General features: G+C 45.4%; 1 protein-coding gene across 2 annotated transcripts in view; it reads left to right on the forward strand.

Annotated features, from left to right (window-relative positions):
• The first annotated feature begins 13,234 nt into the window (after nucleotides 1-13,234).
• HS2ST1 (heparan sulfate 2-O-sulfotransferase 1) overlaps nucleotides 13,235-23,455 on the forward strand; it is a 523,976-nt gene continuing 513,755 nt past the window's right edge. Inside the window, exon 1 of one of the 2 annotated variants that reach the window (XM_069641735.1) lies at nucleotides 13,235-13,687. In XM_069641735.1, coding sequence (XP_069497836.1) covers nucleotides 13,564-13,687 — 124 coding nt within the window. In that variant the 5' untranslated portion in view covers nucleotides 13,235-13,563. The remainder of the gene's footprint in view (nucleotides 13,688-23,455) is intronic. The other variant, XM_069641736.1, reaches the window with a different exon arrangement.

The raw sequence follows: 23,455 nt of genomic DNA on the forward strand, positions 1-23,455 counted from the left end.
TGATTCCTTGGCACGATGGTCTACTAGTGACTCCATTATCAACAAGATAGCGGTCCCAATTCTTAATATCTACGGCCCCAATACTCCTGGGCCATCATTTTGGAGCCATTTAAAACACACTATTTTCAGAAAAAAATCTGATTGTCTCATTATTTGCGGAGATTGCAACCAAATTTGTGATTTTACCCTAGACCGTAAATCCCAATCCAAATTTATCAATACAAAATCACACAAACAATTCCTCCATTTTATAGAAGCTCTTGCCCTTGTTGATACATGGCACTTCTGCCATCCAGAGGCGAAAGAATATACCTTCCCGCCCCCCACACAAATCACTTTCTAGAATAGATCATATATTTATAAACTTCCGTCTTGCACCCAAAATTCTTCATTCTGAAATTGGCCCCATTAATATTTCTGATCATGCTCCTGTGCTTACTGTCCTGGAATGGGATCCATTGCCTTTCCATTCACCCAGATTGAGATTTAACTCCTTTTTACTGAATGACCCAGATTTTATCCAACAAATGAATATCTTTACTACTGAATTCTTTACCCTTAATAATACCCTTGATACATCTATACATAACAATTTGGATGCCTTTAAAGCCACATTGCGTGGATTCATTATACGCTATACATCCTTTAAGAAAAAACAAAATGAAAAGTTCTCCCTGTTAGGAAAGATTTCATAATTGTAGGTAATTTTCCTTCCATGTGGCAACCCCTAAACTTTTTGCTGTTGTTTTTCACCTTGTTCTTGACTTTGCCAGAGAAGTGCAGCCTTCTGCCGCACTCCTCTGGGCTTTCGCTCCTTTCTTACGGGGAACCTGACATGCCCTTAAGACAGTCAGTACCGGGGAACGCTGTTTCCCGTAGTTTCTTTTATCATGTTGCGGCTTTGGTGCAACATGACACAAGAGGGCACTGTAAGCTAAGTTACAGCTCTCTTGGGTCTCTAGCCTTCTACGGGCCCTAGATACTCTTTTAGGATGGTATTTTGATCGGTGCAAGTCATTCAGGGACTGGAATGGTGGCAGCGATCGATTTGTGTATTTTGAGCTCCTTTTGGCGTTCTGAGCGCGTTTTTCGCACTGAACCCAAAATGGTGGCCTGGCTCCCAAAATGGCCAGACCACGAGGCTCCTTTGTCTTGTCCACTGACCGTCTTGCTCCCTTCACCTTCCCCAGGTCGAGCTGACCCAGGGCCTTCCTTATTTGGGCATGTACTTTCCCGCGAACCGTGGTTGCTTTCGCGGGCTTCTACATGTCGTTTGTGTGCCTCCAGGGTGTGGGCTGGGATGTCTGGTCCCAATACACATCCTGGGTGCCAGAGAGTCTAGGGTGGTGTGAATGCCTGGGACCACCGTGGTCCGTGATTGGTCCACGTATGGTATGTGTGTTGATGAGCGGATCTCCCATTGGCTCCCCTCCGTTTTGGCGCGAAGGGAACCGTGGATAAGAGGGGGCTGGAAACACCACTACCAGGTCGATCTCCTGAGTTCTCACGAACGAAGGAATACAGGAGCCAAGTATCCTGCAACCACGAGGCTGGACCGAGGAATCGCTGGTGACCCGCTGAAGGAATCCTCCTTTGCACTGCTGTCGTCCTGTGAAACCCTTTCCTCCTTTGATCGAACCAGAAGGCCTGTACTGGTGCTTCGACCTTTGGAATAGCAGGAACAGCTATTCCCGGCGACTTCATCATCTCCTGCCAAGTAAGCCTTCGGAAGCGTCTCTGGGCCATCCACTTGACTGACCAGCTTACAAGGGAGTCCTGCTCTGTAACCGCCGCCAGGTTGTGTTGTATTTCGAGTCCTTGTCACTCTCCCACGCTTCGTGCACTTGGCGTTCCCAGGTCTGAAGGGAGGAGTGTACATTTGGCTCGGATACACACGGCCGCTCCGTTGCCCTGCGGTGGTGACAAAACTGTGCAGGTTTCTTCGATTGGGACGTCTTTTTGCTCTACACGATGACGAGGCGTTCCCTGCTCTTCTGAACCTGCCAGCTGCTGAAACTAACGTGGAGAAGCCTGGGTCTGCTTGCTTCGGGGACCGGTGAGTAGTATAGCTAGGATCTGGTCGCCCTCCTGCAGTAGCCCATTGCTTTACCCCGCTGTGTAAAAACAGCACCCTTTTGTCCGTACTCGCGCTCTGCTTCTGCTCGCTGTGGAGGCTGCGCTTGAGTCGCGGAACCTGTTCTTCTTCTGTGGTGCACTAACCCGAACTGCCTGACTTCCTCCAAAGAGCTTCTCCTTTTGCCCGTTGGCACCAGCGTGTGCAGGTATTTTGAGCACAAGGCTCCACTCTTCGCAGGGCTCGGACTTCCATCTAGTTAGGTGCCTCTGAAGGCGAACGGAGTCTAAAGCGTTATCGCACTGCCTGTTTTCCTTCCCTTGCAGGTGGACTACACATTTCGTGCCTCTAATGCTTGAGACTGTCGTATTTGTATATATATTGTGTTGATATGGTATGTGTTGGCTTAGTATTGTGATATTGTGATTTTCTCGCTACGGTCATTATTTTAAAGGCCTTAAAATAAATGTGTATCTATTTTTGATATAACAACTGTTTGGAGTAGTTTGTAAGCGCTCTTGCTTTGTGTGCTCATTGCGGGCTTTCAGTCACCCTCACCCCTCTTGAGACCTAGTCTTGACCGCCGCAATCGCTACCTTGATTGGTCTGGCTCGTCCAGAGGTTACCCTGTTCCAAGTAATTAGGTTGGCCTTCTGAACTTCTGCGCCACCAGGACAGAGTTCAGAAATCCGTCTTAACAAATTGGTGTACAGCGGTGGGATACGACTGAAGGTATCCAGTGTTGCGCTCGAACTAAGGCATTTCAGGTTATTCCAACCAGTACACGTAGTGAATTGTTGTAGTATAACTATAAAAAGGCCATAGTCCTATCAAACAGTATGGAAACAAATACCTTGTTAACTTTAAATGCTTCCAAATCAGAAACATTGAAGAAGATGTGTGCGGAGAGAGGTGTTTCCTCTCAAGGCACTAAATTGGAAATGATCCAAAGAATCGTGGCGTGGCAAGAAGCGCAGCTTGACGCTATAACTTCTGAGGACAGTGCAGAAGGTGGTGGGGCTGCTCTCACTGGTAGAACCGACGGTTCTGCCGCTGCACTGATCCATCCCGACCACGAGGACAGGGAGGATGTGATGTCTAATGTTTCCTCTGCCAGTGCTGATGGGGAGGCTATGCTTGAATTCAAGAAGCAAGAGCTGCGGTTTAGGCAGCAGGAGCTTGAATTCAGCATAGCCAAACTAAAAATCGAACAGGCAGAAAAACAAAAAGACAGGGATCACCAGTTGGAACTGGCCAAGCTTCAGGTTGCAAATGGGTCCAAGGGTCCTGGACATGGGTCTGGGGCTTCCTCTCATCCACGGTTTCCGAAAGATCTGCTCAGTGTGTATGAAGAAAGGAATGACATTATGGACTGGCTGAATGCGTTTGAGTATGCATGCGAGGTTCAAGAAGTTGACAATGCTGATAAGATTGCGTGGTTGCTCAGTAGACTGCCCCATTCTGGCTGTAGTGCCATTATGGAAATGTCGAAGGCTGAGCGAGCTGATTTCGCAATGTTAAAGCAAACTCTCATTTTAAAGTTTGGGAAGACTCCGGCCCAATATTTAAAGCGTTTTCGAGAGTATAAGAAAAAGGAAGGTGGTACTTGGGTATCTTATGTCGCTGAATCTTTGAAAAACTTAACTGGCTGGGTCGAAGGTTATAAGGTTTCTACCTTCGAAGGCATGATAAATCTTGTCATGTTGGAACACATTTTTGCTTCTTCTTCCCCGGAGCTTAAGCAGCATTTGGCCGATTCGAAGGAGATAGATCCTAAGAAGCTGGCCATTGCAGCAGACTTATGGGTGTCACATCGAGTGTCCCATAAGGACAAAACTCATCCTGGTAAGCAGGAGGAAGGGAAAAAGTCCAAAGATATGGAGGGTGGGGAATCTGCTAAATCTTCTTCCCATAAGGGCCACAAAAAGAAAAACAAGGGTAAGACACAAGAGAACTCACAGGGTAGTGGAGGTCAGCCTCCGAAACAGAACTCTGGTTACAATAAGCCTCCCTACGTAAACAGACCCACTGGGGCTTGTTTTTCTTGTGGAGCAACTGACCATGTGAAGGGGGATCCCCGGTGTAAGGTTAGACCTTTGGGGGTCCACTCCGCTAATCTGGCCTTCTCCTCCTACGAGGAAGAAGAGATTACAGAAGCATCCTTCTCCTCAGACTCATTTCCCAGCGGAATAGAGGCTGAGGTAGTTTTAGTGTCCCTGGGTTCCTGGGAGCCTAAAGTCGCAGAGGCTTATGCTAGGATTCCGGATAATACCAAGCACTACTTTAAAGACAGTGTGCTGATCAATGGAGTGGATACTCCAGCTCTTAGGGATAGTTGGTGCAGTCGCACTGTAGTGGATTCTACCTTGGTAGACTCAGAGGAAGTTGCCAGAGCTACTCTGATGCCCACTAAGTTGGCTGACGGCCCCCTCCGTATGTTTCCAGTAATACCTGTAAATCTTACTTTAAATGGTACAGCAGTCAGGATTCCAGTGAGCATTCAGAGAAACGTCCCGGGAAAGGTCTTGTTGGGTAATGATCTCAGAGCTTTAGGGCTCGTAGGAGACACTGCCGAAAGACCCTACACACGGTCTCAAGCACGGGCAGCATTGGCCAAGTCCAATACGCCGCCCCAGCCGAAGGGGAAACCCAAGGCGAAAGGAGTCAACAAGTCACGACGAGGGAAAGAGAATATTCCCCCGAGCTCGCCTACCACTGCGGTGGAGGAAGTTGGTCAATCGCCCGGGCCTGACGAGGAGGTGGCGATGCCTGAAGTATTCGACCCCAACGATCATCCTGAACTAAAAGACTTGTTAGTTGAAGGAGGTCCTGATAGGGACGAATTCAGTAAAGGCCAACGTGAGTGCCCATCTCTGGAAGGCCTAAGGAGACAGGCCTGCTCCCAGCTTGAGGGTGAACCTCCTGGGAAGCATAGGATTTATTGGGAAGGTGGACTCCTGTATAGTGAGCCCACAGAGTCTACAGAAGGAGACCATAGGAGGTTGGTGGTTCCCCTTGCTGTTAGGCCCTTCCTCCTGCAGTTGGCACATGAAGTTCCCCTTGCTGGTCACCTTGGTATGAAGAGGACCAAGCAAAGGTTATCCATGCACTTCTACTGGCCCAAGATGGGGGTGCAAGTAGAAAGTCACTGCAGGAGTTGTGCCTCCTGCCAGTTGTCTGGTAAGGTTGGCGCGACAATCCAAGCTCCGTTGGTACCGCTCCCAGTTGTGGGGGTACCATTTGAAAGGGTAGGGATCGACATCGTTGGTCCCCTGGACCCACAAACATCCTCGGGCAATAGGTTTATCCTGGTGCTGGTCGACCATGCAACCAGGTATCCTGAGGCCATCCCATTGAAAACTGTAACTGCCAAGTCAGTTGCAAAAGCTTTACTCGGCATATTTACTAGGGTTGGCTTCCCTAAAGAAGTTGTGTCAGATCGTGGCAGCAACTTTATGTCGAAGTATATGCAGGCTATGTGGAAAGAATGTGGGGTCACCTACAAGTTCTCTTCTGCATACCACCCCCAGACCAATGGTCTGGTGGAACGTTTCAACAGAACGTTAAAGAGCATGATTGGGGCTCTGGAGGAGCCCCAGAGAAGAAAATGGGATCTTCTTTTACCATGCTTACTGTTTGCCTACCGAGAGGTACCACAGGAGGGTGTTGGCTTCAGCCCCTTCGAACTTCTGTTCGGTCATCCCGTACGGGGACCCTTAGCCATCGTCAAAGAGGGATGGGAGATGCCCACTCCCCCTGTTACTACCAACGTAGTTGATTATGTGCTAGGGCTCAGAAAACGGATGGTACTTCTGATGGGCTTGGCTAGTGATAAATTGAAGGCAGGACAAGCGCTGGTGAAACATTGGTATGACCAGAAAGCTTCCCTCATCAACTTTACACCTGGTCAGCAAGTCCTGATCATGAATCCCATAAGGCCTCGAGCTTTACAGGACAAATGGTCAGGCCCTTACACAGTGGTGGAGCCCCTGGGTGAGGTTAACTATTTAGTGGACCTTGGAAGGCCTGGACAGGCTCCAAAAGTGTTTCACGTGAATAGGCTGAAGGCTTTCGTCCCAAGAGTCGAAATCGCAGCACTGCTACTGGCTTCAGACGTTGAGGAAGAGGAGTCTGAACCTCTCCCCGACCTGTTCCAAAGCGGTCCTTCAGATAGCTCCTTTGAGGGTGTCCGAGTGGCCCCTCACCTGACTTCTGATCAGCAGGCTGAGGTGAAAAGTTTGCTTAGGCAGTTTTCCCCCCTGTTTTCACAGTCGCCTGGTTTGACACCTTGGTGCAAACATAACATTGACACAGGAGACAGTGTACCTACCAAAAGTAGGGGATACAGGATGTCAGACAAAGTACGGTCTTATATTAAGACCGAGGTCAACAAGATGTTAGACCTTGGGGTGATTGAACCCTCTAGTAGTCCTTGGTCCAGCCCTGTGGTGTTGGTTCCAAAGGCAGGCACCTCTGAATTGAGGTTCTGCGTGGATTACAGGGCTCTGAATGCTGTCACCAAGACAGATGCACACCCCTTGCCTCGAACAGATGAGCTGGTGGATACTTTGGGTGCCTCCAAGTACCTCAGCACGTTTGACCTCACTGCTGGCTATTGGCAAATAGCTTTAGCAGAGCATGCCAAGGAGAAGACAGCATTTACTACTCCAGACGGCCTTTACCAATTCCGGGTAATGCCGTTCGGGTTGAAGAATGCACCTGCCACTTTCCAGAGGCTTGTAAATCATGTGTTGAATGGGTTGGACGAATTCTGTCTTGCATATCTGGACGATATAGCAGTTTTCAGTGCCACCTGGGAAGACCATGTGAAACACCTCGGGATTGTGCTCCAGGCTCTTCAGAAAGCCCACTTGACCATAAAGGCTAGTAAATGCCAGATTGGACAAGGCTCAGTGGTTTACCTTGGACATGAAGTAGGTGGAGGGAGGATACAGCCTCTACCCAGTAAAGTACAAGCAGTACAAGACTGGCCTACCCCCACTACGCAAACCCAAGTGAGAGCCTTCTTAGGACTCACGGGGTATTACCGCAATTTTGTGGCAGACTATGGCACCATAGCTGCTCCTCTGACTGCCCTCACAACTCCGAAGAAACCCAAGAAGGTAACTTGGACCGACGAGTGTGAGAAGGCCTTCAATGGCTTAAAAGACTCCTTGTGCCAGGCCCCTGTACTTAGGGCCCCGGATTATCAAAGACCTTTTATCGTGCAGACGGACGCCTCTGACACTGGGATAGGAGCTGTACTATCACAAGTAGATGAGAAGGGTAAGGAACACCCTATCGGTTTTATTAGTCGCCAGCTTAAGGACAGAGAGCTCAGATGGTCCACGGTAGAGAAAGAATGTTTCTCTGTTGTGTGGGCCCTAAGGAAGCTGAGGCCCTACCTCTATGGGACCCACTTCACTGTGCAAACTGACCATAAGCCGTTAAAGTGGCTAATGAACATGAAGGGGGAGAATCCAAAGTTGCTTAGGTGGTCCATAAGTCTACAAGGCTTCGACTTCACTATTGAGCATAGGCCAGGTGTCCAACATAGCAATGCTGATGGGTTGTCCAGAATGTTTAACCGACCTGAACAAGAGACTCATCCAGGGGTGGATTAGTTCCCCCTGTCCATAGTCTGGGAGGGGCGAGTGTTAGGAAAGATTTCATAATTGTAGGTAATTTTCCTTCCATGTGGCAACCCCTAAACTTTTTGCTGTTGTTTTTCACCTTGTTCTTGACTTTGCCAGAGAAGTGCAGCCTTCTTCCGCACTCCTCTGGGCTTTCGCTCCTTTCTTACGGGGAACCTGACATGCCCTTAAGACAGTCAGTACCGGGGAGCGCTGTTTCCCGTAGTTTCTTTTATCATGTTGCGGCTTTGGTGCAACATGACACAAGAGGGCACTGTAAGCTAAGTTACAGCTCTCTTGGGTCTCTAGCCTTCTACGGGCCCTAGATACTCTTTTAGGATGGTATTTTGATCGGTGCAAGTCATTCAGGGACTGGAATGGTGGCAGCGATCGATTTGTGTATTTTGAGCTCCTTTTGGCGTTCTGAGCGAGTTTTTCGCACTGAACCCAAAATGGTGGCCTGGCTCCCAAAATGGCCAGACCACGAGGCTCCTTTGTCTTGTCCACTGACCGTCTTGCTCCCTTCACCTTCCCCAGGTCGAGCTGACCCGGGGCCTTCCTTATTTGGGCATGTACTTTCCCGCGAACCGTGGTTGCTTTCGCGGGCTTCTACATGTCGTTTGTGTGCCTCCAGGGTGTGGGCTGGGATGTCTGGTCCCAATACACATCCTGGGTGCCAGAGAGTCTAGGGTGCTGTGAATGCCTGGGACCACCGTGGTCCGTGATTGGTCCACGTATGGTATGTGTGTTGATGAGCGGATCTCCCATTGGCTCCCCTCCGTTTTGGCGCGAAGGGAACCGTGGATAAGAGGGGGCTGGAAACACCACTACCAGGTCGATCTCCTGAGTTCTCACGAACGAAGGAATACAGGAGCCAAGTATCCTGCAACCACGAGGCTGGACCGAGGAATCGCTGGTGACCCGCTGAAGGAATCCTCCTTTGCACTGCTGTCGTCCTGTGAAACCCTTTCCTCCTTTGATCGAACCAGAAGGCCTGTACTGGTGCTTCGACCTTTGGAATAGCAGGAACAGCTATTCCTGGCGACTTCATCATCTCCTGCCAAGTAAGCCTTCGGAAGCGTCTCTGGGCCATCCACTTGACTGACCAGCTTACAAGGGAGTCCTGCTCTGTAACCGCCGCCAGGTTGTGTTGTATTTCGAGTCCTTGTCACTCTCCCACGCTTCGTGCACTTGGCGTTCCCAGGTCTGAAGGGAGGAGTGTACATTTGGCTCGGATACACACGGCCGCTCCGTTGCCCTGCGGTGGTGACAAAACTGTGCAGGTTTCTTCGATTGGGACGTCTTTTTGCTCTACACGACGACGAGGCGTTCCCTGCTCTTCTGAACCTGCCAGCTGCTGAAACTAACGTGGAGAAGCCTGGGTCTGCTTGCTTCGGGGACCGGTGAGTAGTATAGCTAGGATCTGGTCGCCCTCCTGCAGTAGCCCATTGCTTTTCCCCGCTGTGTAAAAACAGCACCCTTTTGTCCGTACTCGCGCTCTGCTTCTGCTCGCTGTGGAGGCTGCGCTTGAGTCGCGGAACCTGTTCTTCTTCTGTGGTGCACTAACCCGAACTGCCTGACTTCCTCCAAAGAGCTTCTCCTTTTGCCCGTTGGCAGCAGCGTGTGCAGGTACTTTGAGCACAAGGCTCCACTCTTCGCAGGGCTCGGACTTCCATCTAGTTAGGTGCCTCTGAAGGCGAACGGAGTCTAAAGCGTTATCGCACTGCCTGTTTTCCTTCCCTTGCAGGTGGACTACACATTTCGTGCCTCTAATGCTTGTGACTGTCGTATTTGTATATATATTGTGTTGATATGGTCTGTGTTGGCTTAGTATTGTGATGTTCTCGCTACGGTGATTATTTTAAAGGCCTTAAAATAAATGTGTATCTATTTTTGAAATAACAACTGTTTGGAGTAGTTTGTAAGCGCTCTTGCTTTGTGTGCTCATTGCGGGCTTTCAGTCACCCTCACCCCTCTTGAGACCTAGTCTTGACCGCCGCGATCGCTACCTTGATTGGTCTGGCTCGTCCAGAGGTTACCCTGTTCCAAGTAATTAGGTTGGCCTTCTGAACTTCTGCGCCACCAGGACAGAGTTCAGAAATCCGTCTTAACACTCCCAAGACCTTATTTGCTCCATAAAGTCAATAGAACAGGCGTACTTCAATAATCCCACAGAGGACTGCTTCACATCCCTTCTTGCACAACGTATAGAATTAAACAAATATAGCACAAATAAAGCCTGCTCCTCTTTATTAATATCCAAAGCGAAATTTTATGGCAGATCCAATAAATCGGGTAAATTATTAGCCGCTTATCTAAAAAGGAAAAAAATGTCATAACTTCAATAATTAACCAACAAAATATGAGTTTCTAATTCGCAACAAATTAATGACACATTTTTTTTAGTTTTAATCCCAAATTTACTTGGCAGATCAAACAATTCTCAGTGACAATATTCTTAAATATCTCAGCTCTTATAAAAAGATCAACGAACATCCAATAGACCGTTCATTCCTTTATAACCCGATTTTGTTGCAAGAAATACATAAAGCTATTTTAGATCTTAAAATCGGTAAAGCCCCTGGACCAGATGGTTTTCCAATAGATTTTTATCATTCCTTTTCATCCCTACTATCTCCTAACCTTCTCGAAATCTACAATCATTTTCTCGCCTCAGGCTCTAGCACAGGCTCTTTTGGAGAAGCATTTCTTATTTTATTTCCCAAACTGGACAAAGACCCCTCTTTGGTTAAAAATGACCGTCCCATCTCACTAATTAATTCAGATCCCAAAATCTTAGCCAAAATAATTGCCTGCCGTCTGGATGGTATTATGCATAAACTAATTAACATTAATCAAAGAGGCTTCATTAAAGGAAGGATTGCCTCATCCAATACAAGAATTATTTTCAATACTCTTATACATGTGCAAGATTCTACTGATCCTCTTTTCCTCCTTGCTCTAGATGCTGAAAAAGCTTTTGATAGAGTCTCTTGACCTTTTCTTTTTCAATCTCTCTTATGGCACGGGTTCAGCCCTACCTTTATCAAATTAGTGTCACTTCTATACTCATCTCCCTCAACCAGGATTTGTATTAATAACACCTTCCCTAAAGCTTTTCCCATCTCACGAGGCACTAGACAGGGCTGTCCACTCTCCCGCTCCTTTTTGTTTTAGCTTTAGAACCTTTACTCCAAAGTATTACCATCAATGATAGCATTAAAGGTATCACGATTAAATATTTTACTTTTAGGTTCACTGCTTAGGCGGATGATATTCTACTTTACTTATCAGATCCCAACTCTTCCCTCACAGCACTTATGTCTACCATAGATCAATTTGCTTGTGTCTCTGGCTATAAATTGAACTATGACAAATCTGAAATGTTGCCCCTTACAAATTCATGTACATTAGCAAACACACCTCTACACCTCTTTTTGGAATGAAATGGTGTACTTAATCTGTTTAATACCTAGGGATCCCTATCGCTAATAACCTTGCGTCAACTCTAAACCTAACCCAGAATATGATTATTGATAAAATTAACTCATCCATTAATCACTGGTCTCCTTTGTTCCTCTCTGACTAGACTCTATTAAAATGACTCTTGGGCCCATTATTCTCCATTATGATACCAGTACTACTCCCAAATTCTTTAACAAAATAGACAAAATGTTAGTTCAATTCCTGTGGAAAGATAAATCTGCCAAAAGTGCTCTCAATAAGTTGAAATCCAGTAAACCTTCTGGTTGAGTGAATTTTCCAGACTTCCTTAAATACCAGAAATCCTTTTTATTAAGACAAGTTACCTTATGTTTACCTTCTGAACCCCAATTTATTAACACCCCCTGATGGATTCTTTTGGAATCAAAACTAATTACTCCTTTGTCCTTTACTCATTTTTTCAAAACATCCTCATGGCCTGGAATAAAAAAAGTCCCTGTCTATCCTCCTTCAAACAAGTATGGAATTCCTTAATTACAACATGTGATAATATCCAAGATATCTCCAGTGCCTTCTTGTGGTTTAATAAAGCTTTTTTCTCATAAACCCAAACTTGGCATCCTACATAAATGGTACTCAGCCGGAATTTTCCTAGTCTCACATTTATTTAAGAATAATGCTCCCATACCTTTCCAAGACCTCTGTACTCGCTTCAATTTAAATCAGATTTTAAAACGTATTCCAGTTTCACTAAATTTATTGCTAAAGCTACTCCTCATTATACACATAAAATTCCCGCAAAATATTTAGAACTAATTTTGTACTGTCACTCCACCAAAGCATCCAAATTCTATTCCATTCTCAATCAGCCCATTGATACTACCGCTTAACTCTATACCCTGTCGGAATCTGATTGGAACTTACAAATCACTCAAGAAATGTGGACTAAGATATAGCTGCAAATCTCACTCAATCACACTATTTCATATTACATAGAGCATATCTTACACCACAAAGGGTTGCCAAAATGTGTAACTCCAGTCAAAGTGCAAAGTGCAAGTGGTCCTGCCAATCTTCTCCTGCAGATTTCATTCATTCAATCTTTAACAGTAATTTTGTTTTTACATTTTGGACTCATATGGAAATGCTTACAAAAAATGTTTTCGTTTCAGGAACCTCTCACATTACGTAATGTTGTGATTGGATTTTTTGGTATATGTTGCCTTCCATCTTATTGTGTCTAATTGGAAAAATGCTTGAAAATTGACTTATGATTTATGGTGGAACACTGTTTGCTCTTTTCACAGAATTGAAAAAATGTATGCCTTATGAACAAAAACTCTCCCTAAGTTTCATAACAAATGGAATGCCTTTCATGATTACTTAACATAAAATGCTCCTTTTTTGCATTTATTGCTCTTCTCTCTTCCTACTCTTCCCTTACCATGTGTGTCTGTCCTCTCCTGTTTGTCCCACTGTTCTCCCCGGTTTGTCCCAAACCATGCTATGGTTTTACTTCATATTTTTATAGGGTTTATTATATTTAATATTGTATGCAGTTAACTACAGAATTATATTAACTATGATGTATTTCACTTTTCATACAATTTGCTGTAATGTCTACTTAATTATTCTTAACTTTCAATAAAAATCAATTAACTTAAAAAGAAATTACAAAAGGTAAATCAAAGCGAGGTCTGCTTGTTCCTGATGCTAATGAAATGTGCTCTCAAAGGGGTGGGTTCATAGCACATTGCACCCTTTTTAGGGTGGTGGATGTAGTTATTACATACATTTTTGAGGGGAGAATCGGGGTGTCGGCAACACAAGTGACCCTAGTGCGTACACTTTAAAAAGTTGGCATCTATGTACACAGGCAAGTGTTTTAAACGTGACATTAAACATTTCCCGTCATTGTTCACCTTAATCAGTAATTTGATGACACCGCAGGAAGATGAGAGTACTACTGAACGTTTTCCTGCGTTTTATTGCGAGCCAACCAATACCTTCCTGTCGTTCCAGAGCGTGCGCAGTTGAGAGGTTTCTCACGTTTGTGAAATCAGCCACTCGCGTGCAGGCGCCTGAGCTGCGCATGCCGCCGAGCATGCGTAGCGTGACAGGGGGAAAACGATCTGCAAGGGGAACTGAATTTATTGTAACACCTGGTTGCCGAGCAGCCGTAGGGGGCGGAGCTTGAGAAGAAAGTGACGTGTTCAGCTGCTGCCTCCACTGCTAGCTTCAGTGTCATGGATGCGCAGTAGACACTAGTGCGCTTAGCCAAAGATTCCGCGCGGCTCCTGTCAGAGGTGGCTCCCGGAGCCCCACTGCCGTTGTGCCGCCACTTCCTTTCCGTCTCCCCTCACCATGCTCCACTCAGCTGCCTTCGCTATGCTGTGGTGAGATCACGCCCTCATGGGGCTCTTACGGATCATGATGCCGCCCAAGTTGCAGCTGCTCGGGGTGCTGGCCTTCGGGGTGGCAATGCTTTTCCTGGAGAACCAGATTCAGAAGCTCGAGGAGTCCCGGGGCAAGCTGGGTAAGTGGAAGAAGACATTGAATGCGATCATTGCAAGCCATAAAACATAACGTTGCATTACAGATCGCTCATAAGGATGGCAGATCAAGTGACATGGAATGCAGGGGGCAGCACAGATCAGAATTGTGGTAGTGCAGGCGATCAGACGAGTAACTGTGCAAGAGAGCAGAACGGACAGTTTAAACATACCATAATCGGTAGTGTGTTTGGTAGCACAGTGGCAGTGCACTAGATCGTAATGGTAGCAATGCAGGAGACCACAGGGGTGGTGTTGCACGAGAATCTACCGAGGGCAGAGTGGACCACTAGGGTGGTAGCGCAGTAGATCTCGGGGGCAGTATAAATAGCTTGCAGGAGCGGAAGTGCAGATAGATTGCTGGGATTTTTCTCGGCCACTTTGCTATTGCAAGTAGTTCGCATTTCGTGTAGCCGTTTTAAGACCGGGCAGAGTGCAACAGATGGGGCAGAATGTATTCAGACGGAGTGATAGAGTCCAGAGATAACATTGCTTGAGATAAATGCGCTAGATCAGCACGTGGGGTTGGTGAGAGAATAAAGGGGATCGGGGCAGTGGAAGTGGTTGGAGGTTATGGTTGTTAGTCATTTGGGAGGGGGGCCTGTGAGAAATTATAGCGTGCCCACGTATTGCGAAATACATGAAATGCGAGATGAAAGCCATAGGTAGGGGAAATCCGGTTGAGATCATGGGGATTTTAGATTCTCTGTGAGAAATCAGAGAGCGAGTGAGCGATCAGAAGGGGTTGAGGGGGCTGCACTGTGTTGTCAAGAGATCAGAACGGTAATGTTATTGCTAGAGACCAGAAGGGGCCGCGGAGGAGATGGGTGTGTGTGCAAGCTTGAACTAGAGGTTAGTACATAACTGCTTTGCGCGAGTCTGTTTTGTATGCCAGTTTGATCACTTGGCGCACGCCAGCTGTAAAGAAAGACCAGGTTGGTTTGGTGTCATGGGACGGATTTGGTGCTGAGAGATCAGATGGAGGCTGGGTTGGTGCAAGAGACTTGGCGGGTTGCAAGAGTTCGGCTGGGGTAAGATGGCAACGCATCGTTAGAAAGAGCCAGACATGCACACGCCACACGGGCGTGCTTTTGACATTAGAGGACACAGAAAACCTGCTCTCAAGGGGCAGGTGAACCTGAATGCTTTTATAACAGAACGGATGAGGAGTCTGAGATGGAGACCTATTCTTAAGGTTAGGGGAGCGCTGCATGTAGGGGGGCTTTCCTAGCCAAGCTTGGCGGGTTTGCTTCGTAAAGTTCATGTATTTATATCATGCGTCTCAGTGAGTGGCTCTGCAGGGCTTCCTGGTGTCGGGTGTTTCAGGGCAGCGTCAGGACTGGCCGGGGGTGCACAATTCTTCTCGTGGAGTCTGTTCAGTTTTTGTCACAAACGGGCCTCCGCGAGAAGGAACTTCCCAGGGAACGAAGACAAACACGTCACGTTGATTATCTCAACAACACGTCCACAAATATTTGTGCATAAAGTAAAACGCTCTCCCCAACGAATGCCAGCGAAAACAAAACCTCCCAGGACGCATTTCATTATCCAGTGTTGTTGAAGATGGTGGAAGTAGGTTCAAGCTACAGCGGCCCCGTAGATGCACTTGGGCTGGTCCTGTGCCCCAGCATTGTTAATGACCTGTAATGAGGGCCTTATGTTGGGTGTAGCGCACGGCCACTGTGATTGGTGATTTGTGCAAGTGCTTGCATATGTGCTACCAAGAAGTTGTTGAGTTGTAGATTTGCTGACTTGATGATTCTCCATCTGACAGCTTTGATACCTTTGTGTTGTTTCTTAACCGGATAGTGCAGTTTCTTTCTCGCCAAGCCACTTGCATTTTGAAATTTCTGCATTTGGGTATATGCATACTCGGATCTGCTCTTTGTGCTTTCCGGACGGGCCACCCGCAGGGTAGACAATTTGTGGGTCCTCAAGGGGGGGGACTTATTTGCCTTTCTCTTGATTTTGAAATGGCTACGCTTTATGTGTTTTAAAGAGCCATGATAAACTTGGAGAAGAAAAGCAAAAAGTGTTCTTATTTCTTGGTGTGCTTGTTGTTGTTTTTAAAAGCTCTATGCTATCACCATTCACTCGAGTACCGCAGTGGGTCCAGCTCCATGGAGACACCATTATGAAAAGACACCGGTCAACCACTTAACTGATCTCCAGCATCTGCGATGCATGGTGTGGTTCCATTTGAGAATTATTTGTAGAAGGGAGGTGTCTGGGTTTCAGGAGTGGCTCTGTGCTAATCTGGCCGAACCTCAGAGAATTGATGATGTTGGATCTTCTGAGTGGCACGTTCGATTGACTGTTGTGACTAGGATCACTCCACAACATGCAAGTCCCTGAAATGCCTAAATAGGCCATTTACATACATAAAGGCACTGTCTTGTTTTTCTAGATTATGTTCATTTTCCAGCAAAAGTTATGGTTATTCACATTATGGCTGGTTGTTGTAACACACCCTTATTTTGATTGTGTGGTGCGGCCCTCAGTAAAACTGTATGAGTAAGTAAAACCTACTGATCTTTCACTGCAAGTGACTGAGATGCAGCATTGATCTTGCTCACAGTATTGGATTGCGATGCGTTGCTTAAAGTTAGTTGCTTTTACCACCTACTACCAGTAGCCAGCGGATTGAGTCCACAATGATAAATCAATTTGATGAATAAGAAAAAAACATTAGCTGCGGAAAACTAGTGGATCCAATATTCCTGTTTAGGGCCACACTAATGCAGACTTGTACTGCCTCTGCATAGTTTGATTACTACACCATTTAATATGTGACCAAGCCCAGTTTTTATCCCCTAGGTTATTATACTTTGGGATTGTGTTGGGCAGTAACACATTATTTAAGCATCTGTATAGTTTTCAGTTACTGGCTTCTATATAAAAGTGGTAAATACATTTTAATATTTTATGTAGAAAAGCAGTAATACCCTCTCGGGTGTTCTAGGGGCTTACATGGTTAAACCAGAAGCATACACTACCACAGAGCATACTTAAGAACTGGAAACTGAACACGAAAGATGCTTCAAAATTGTGCACCAAAATCCGAGCATCCAATGGTCTCATTTATTTGTATCTGTATTTTCTATCCTTCAATAGCTTGTATATCGTGTCAAAGTAAATCAAGGTACAATGATTCTTAACAAAATATAGACAGTTTAACAAAATAAAGTTAAACACAATTCCATAATGCATGGCTTTATTTGAATATATTATAAACATCCTAGTTTCAACTGTTTACGAAACAGAATTTTTTTGAGCTCTTAAATTCTGGTGGAGGAGTAATTCCAATTGGAGATAACTGCCTCTAAGAATGGCAGGGCTGCCTGCTTGTGCCTACTGTCCTGGCAGAGTAGGTGTCTGCTCCCTAATCCACACACGCCCCTCTACCGCCAAGATTGCGAGTTTTTCAGCCAGAGAAACAAGATTGGTAGTGTATGACTAGTAAGCGTGAACAACCAGCAGGACTCTGGCAGAAGCCAATGTGCCTGCTTCGAAGCACCAATATCCTGGAATGTATCCAGCTGGGTGAGCAGTCTCCTTTCTCCCAATCCATGGAATACTAGCTTGCACGTTCTGCTGGTTCCATCAGTAAATTGGGAGTCCAGTAGTAGTACAATACTCAATTGCACAACCAGGACTCTACTGCAGAGAGATGGCTGCAACGGCTTCAGATAAGATCATGCAGTGGGAGCATTTTTTCACTGCCTATTTTTAAGTTGAGGGTAAAACGATATTTCAGGGAATCAAGAAAGTAATTCACGTTCCTAATTGGGGCAAGCACATTATTGAACTCTAAAGCAGATACATTTTTGCGATTCATACTTCTGTGCACCTAGTCATTTCTGAAAATTAAAAGATGCATTTTTGTCCTAGAGTTATTCTTCAGGCCAGTCAGTAATTTCAGAGCTCTTTCTCTGGGCCCTGGATTGCTAGTACCACCACTGGTCCAAATACATCAGTGGACATGTGCCGGTGGTATCCAGGGGAACACTCCATTGTGTCTGTTTCCTACTTATTATAGGGAATATTGGTACTTTTTTATTCAAGTATTTGCCATTTTGTACAGATTAAAAGTGGCTAGTAGATATCTGTTGGGATGATGACTGCTATGTAGAAGAATTTAAACTCTTCCATACATTGTATTTTTACCTGTGTATCAAATTGAAGCACTCAGTGCAGTGCCTGTCTCACTACGTGTATTGTGGTCCCTTGTTCAGGTGCTCTAACTCCCTTTCATCTCCCACCAAACATTACTTTTTGACATTGTTGGAGGTTCTGTACCCATAGGTTCAGCTTCTGTAATTTCTCTGTTTTGCTGTATATGCCTTTGCGAAGCATTGCCTGTACAGTACTCCTAATTCACGTCAGCTTCTTGCCGACTGTTAACTTTTTCTACTTGGGTGCATCATACATGCTTCGAATCTTACTTTACTGAGTCAAGTGCGGTTTATCCTCTTATATTTGGCTGTTGGCCAGGCTCTTTCATGTCCCATGTCTAGGTCTAGTTGGACTAGAACTCCAGTGGTGGTTCCATTAGGTTAATGTTCAGTGTCTGTTCCCATGTATACTTTTGCTCCCAGTGAGTTGGGAAATGCTGTGATGCTTCGGTGCATTATCCGGCCACCTTGCACTCCTGTAAGCACTATTCTTTGCTTACTTCCAATGTATTTGTACTGTAGCTTTCTTTTTCCTTACTCTACATATCGGAATGTGTTCAGTGCTAAATGAGAATTTGGTCTCTGAGAACCAAATTGTGGTGGAAGACCCCTTTCGTCTGAGGTAAAGAGATGTCAACTGAATCTGTGTCATGTCCGTGGATCCAAGTGTACCCTTCCAAATGTTCTACTTTTTGAGATTTTAAGTCTGTTTGAAGATTGAAGGGCCCTCCGCTTGGGCAGTACTGGATGGGAGGGGTAATGTGCTGTTATCTGGGAATGTATCATTTTGATGTGCACACACACACACGATTTTTGATTGTAAACAAACTAGAGAAAGCTGCATGCAAACCATCTGGTTGTCATCTTGAAACAAAAATGCAGAATCAAGATTGGTGGTTTAATTCCACAGTCCTGGATGACATGTTTATATAATGTGATTCTCCCTTTACCTAGGTAAAACATGTAAGGAGATATTGAAATTTAATTTTCAACTGTCTGTCTTTAAATCATGGCTTTATGGTGGTATGGGAGCCCTTTTCCCAGATCAAGAAAATACCTTTTAGTTATCTAGATGAAATACCTGAAATACCTGAGACCTGTGTAATAATAATATGAGACGAACAGAACACTTGTGAAGCATGAAAAATGGTTCAGAACCTTTTTACCTCTAGGTTGGGGTTAGGTGAATGCAGATGGGGACCGTAAACCACAGGAAACTAAATATAATGCTCCTTCTGACTGGTCTAAGTGAACAGTGAGTATGATGGGACTAAATAAAACAGTGAGGGTTTTAGTATTATTCCTGGGTTTCCCTGGTCTCCCTGGGGAAAGGGTTAAAATTTCCAAGCTAGTCCCAGTCTATCCTTCAGTCCAAATCCTAGGGATATAACACTCAGTTACAGGAATAATGGCTTTAAGCGTGCTTCTTGGTGTTGCCGGTTCTGGTCTTGGCCCTCCTAGGCCGCGGGTTGCCTTCCCAGGCTCCTCAGTATTGAAGAACACTTACCAGCAAGAAATGTTTACTCGCTGTCCCTTGCTTAAAGGGATACTGTACGAGCAGAAAAGTTGCTCCCCTGCCAGGTTATTACTACTACTGTTATCAGCAAGCATTTATTCCTCCTTGCATGGCTTTTTCTCAGGCTCCAGTTATCACACATCTGCCCAAGGTCGGTTTCTTGGGCTTGAACTCTCAGTAGGCTCTGGCTCCCACCTTCTGATTTCAGGCTCCTGACAGGGCCTGTGATGTTACTCTCAGAAGGTTAACTTTCTCTCAGCTTTTAGATGTTGTCTCTTCCCGTGCCTGAGTTATAGCCCTCAACATTCATTGCCTCAGATATCTAGCCATCAGCAGGCGTGTAGCTTTCTCTTGGCAACTCTGGGTCTCCTAGGTCTGATTGTCAGCAAGGGCCTGACTCTCCCTCTGCCCTTCTTGCCATAGAAGGGGTATGGTACCCTGGTGTCTGCCGTCACTCCTAGCCTTTGACCTCTGCCAGTTCTCAGCTCTCTTGGTCTCTTGGACCCCCCTCCTCAACTCGCCAGCTCAGGGTTTATCTGTACTCCTCCCTCCTCCCTTCTCCCTGAAGATGGAACTGATGATCTTCTACACTTCCTTGGCGTCTGCTCCCCGATTGGGTGAAATGGTTCCCTGCAGGTATCTGATTGGGAATGAGGCATTGAAGTTCAGAACTCACTCGGGTTATGGATCTTTAAAAAGGCTGGTGGCCGTTTTGAATCCAGGCCTAGTGCTTTCGGAATTTGGTGAGCAGCTTGTTTACCCTCTCTCCCTGGTTTTCGTCCCCCATTACAGGTAAAGGGCGTTTAAGCCATGTACAATTTGAATTTCTGGGGCCTCCAGGCTTGCTTCACTTTACAGTGGGGAAATTCGAGTTTGTGTTTCAGTGTTCTTTTAAAGCTCAGGATGAGACATGTCACTGCACTGTTATGGTTTAGTAAGAAAGGTACTGTTTGTGTATGAGAAGTGGGCCAGAGTGTATTTTCCTTTCTTTCTGTCCGGGGGTTTGGTACCGCTCCCATGTGAGAGCGTGGCTGGTTGTTCGATTTAAAGTCATGGCATAGCTCTCTGCTGGTTATTGGAGTTGTGAGGCAGGGTTTTTTCTGTGGCCTGACGTAGTCTTTGGTGGTATGAGGTGTGCAGAGACCCTATGGTGACCACTATATACTGCCTCAGTTAGCTCCCCAATTAGTTTGCGTCCATCCCTGCCACCCATAGTCGGTCCCTCTCCCCATGTCCATATTAGGAGGCTCAGGCAATGCAACTTTCTCGCACCTACCACAGCACTTCCATTGAATAAATACATGGCTCATTCATTCCTGAGGCTTCACCAGGCTGCAGCACTAAACCCCTACTCTCTAGATGCTTAATGATGCCCATAGTCTGCTGGAGGCGGTGCCTGTCTGCACACAATTTGAAATCTGTTTGATACAACCGATGTCCACTCATGCAAGAGTCATCATTGATTGATGGAGTAGGAAATAAATGAATGGTCGCGTTTTAAGAATGTACATTTTTGTTTTTTGTTTGTTGCGTTTCTTACATTTTCCTTACAGCACGTTCCTTGTGCAACTCACACCCGATTGCTTTTAATATTCTCGTTCTCACAATTGCCCTTACGCACACTTAAATGTCTTCACTTGTCTGAGCGGCCAGCCACGTTTCCTGTACATTCTTTAACCACATTTCCTTCAAGAATGAATCCCTCTTCTTTCTCTACTAAATCTGTAATTGAACTGATTCATTTATTTATATGAATGTATTTATGCTTCCACCCTGGCAGAATTTCAGTCACGCATATACGGGTGCTCTGGTTTCCTCATCCTGGTTTTCTTTGCCCCATTTTCTTTCTAGTAGCCTGCTTTTCCGTACAAGTCATGGAATGCTACATCGGATGTGTAACTCTTTCTGAGTTTTGTTTTTTCTGTTTCGTTCATATTGAATACTAATATTTTGCAACCACACTGCTTGAATTGGTAGACGCCTACGTTACCATAGAGCTTTATAAGGGGGCAAAGTTGCAAGATACTAGCCAGCCATTAAAAAAGTCACTTGCCACCTCCAGTGGCAGTGCATATTTTGTGCCCTGGTTTTACCATTATAATTGGCAAGCAACGTTGAATAATCGTTTTGTACTTGCAGACTTATCTCTTAACTCTGTTTTTATTCTTATTTTTGGGTATAAGGTGGCACTTTAGCACCACCTATAAGCCAAAACTAATGCTGTGGACTACATCTAGGAGAGATGGCGGTTTAGGAGGGGCATCATGCTTGTTTTTGTTTGGTTCTTTACCCACCCATTGACTGCCCGAGGCCATGCAAATCTCTATGGCCATTCCCGTCCACTTCCTGTCCAAAACACACCCCCTTCGGATCTCTTTGAGCTAACATTATCAACACTTTAAATCAAACTTTGCACTCAAAGTGACTTCCAGGCTTTTTTTCATAGCCGTCTTCTGAGTGTGAATGACTTAATTGGTGCTGTAAACAAACTACTGGTGTAATAAACTGTTAAGACATTTTTAACAGTTCTGGCCTTGTGTATAGGTATTGGGCATTTGCCAAGCACTGCTAATCATATGCACATGCACCATTTTCAAGCTGCTACCATTATTGGCCAGTTAGTACCATTTCGGGAATGTCAAGCAAATACCTTTCCCATGTCTACACAAAAGCCAAAACGGTTTGGATTGCCAATGTTTGGATAATATTATTTTAGTTTAGTTTATTTATTTATAGCGCGCGCCAGACCCGAGGGTATCCGGGCGCGTGTGCAAGAATACTTTAAACTTAGAGGTTACAGTTACACATTTCAAACGTAGTTAATAGATACATTGGTGATTGGAAAAGTGATGACATTACGGTTTGTAAACAAGGTAATATACAGTTTGTGCACCTAGTAGAGTACATAATTATATACACAAGTAATTGTACATAGAGGTGTATACACAGTATACATTAAGGCAAAAAGCATGGTGGAGTAAGCTCTGATGGAGGAGGATGTAAGTAAGCATTCGCTCCAAATTAGTAGGTGGGTAGGATGTAGATAGTCCTGGTGTCTGTCAGTTACGAGTCATTTTCTTTGAGCCATTTAATGTAGTTAAGTCGAAAGTGTGAGTAGGATTGGTCAGACCTTAACGAGGTAGGGAGGGAGTTCCACAGCTGGGCTGCTTTGATAGGGACGCTGTTACCTCCGGCAGTGTTTAGTTTGAAGGGGGGGCACAACTAGCTGGTTGGAATACGCTACTCTAGTGGGTCTGTTGGAGATTCTCCTTTGGAACCTTTCTGTTAGGTATTTTGGGGCTTGATCATTGATACTTTTGTATGTTAGTGATGCTGTTTTTAAGTTTAATTTTGTCAATTGTAGAGAGCCAATTAGATTGTCTTCTGATGTCAGAGATATGCTCTCTTTTTGGGATTCCTAAGGCGGCTCTAAGGGCATTATTCTGCAAGGTTTGGATTTTTTTGCAGCGTGTGTTTACTAGACCCTAATATATATGGCGTTGCAGTAGTCCAGTTTGGATAGTACCAACGCTCTTGATAAGGTGAGGCAGTTGTTAGTGGACAGGAATGGTTTTGCTGCTCTGATCAGCTTCCAGGTGTATGTGGTGCTGGAGGCCATCGCATTCACTTGCCTTGATAGGGAGAGACAGGAGTCGAGGTAGAAACCTAGTTTCTTTTTTTTACCTCTTTTGCTACTTTAATAGTGTTACCATCTATGACAAATGATGTGTATCTATTGTTCAGTTTTTTGATGTTTGAGTATTCCCCGGTATGATGAGTTCCGTTTTGTCATAATTTAGGCATAGACCGTGGCAGGCCATCCATGCCTGAATGATGAGGTATATCCCATTCACCAAGGCCAAATCCTGTTCATAATCCCCCGAGAGTAGGATGAGAATCTGAGTGTCATCTGCGTAGTTAGTGTAGGTGACACCCAGAAGGTCTAGATCATCGAACAGGGGCTTCGTGAAGATGTTATACATAGTCGGGGATACGCAGGAGCCCTGGGGAACGCCACATGTAATGGGTACTAGGTCGGCTGCTGCAGAGGTAGAGAAGAC

This window comes from Ambystoma mexicanum, chromosome 1q, assembly GCF_040938575.1.
Source record: "Ambystoma mexicanum isolate Mex_15411 chromosome 1q, UKY_AmexF1_1, whole genome shotgun sequence".
Classification (NCBI taxonomy): Eukaryota; Metazoa; Chordata; class Amphibia; order Caudata; family Ambystomatidae; genus Ambystoma; species Ambystoma mexicanum.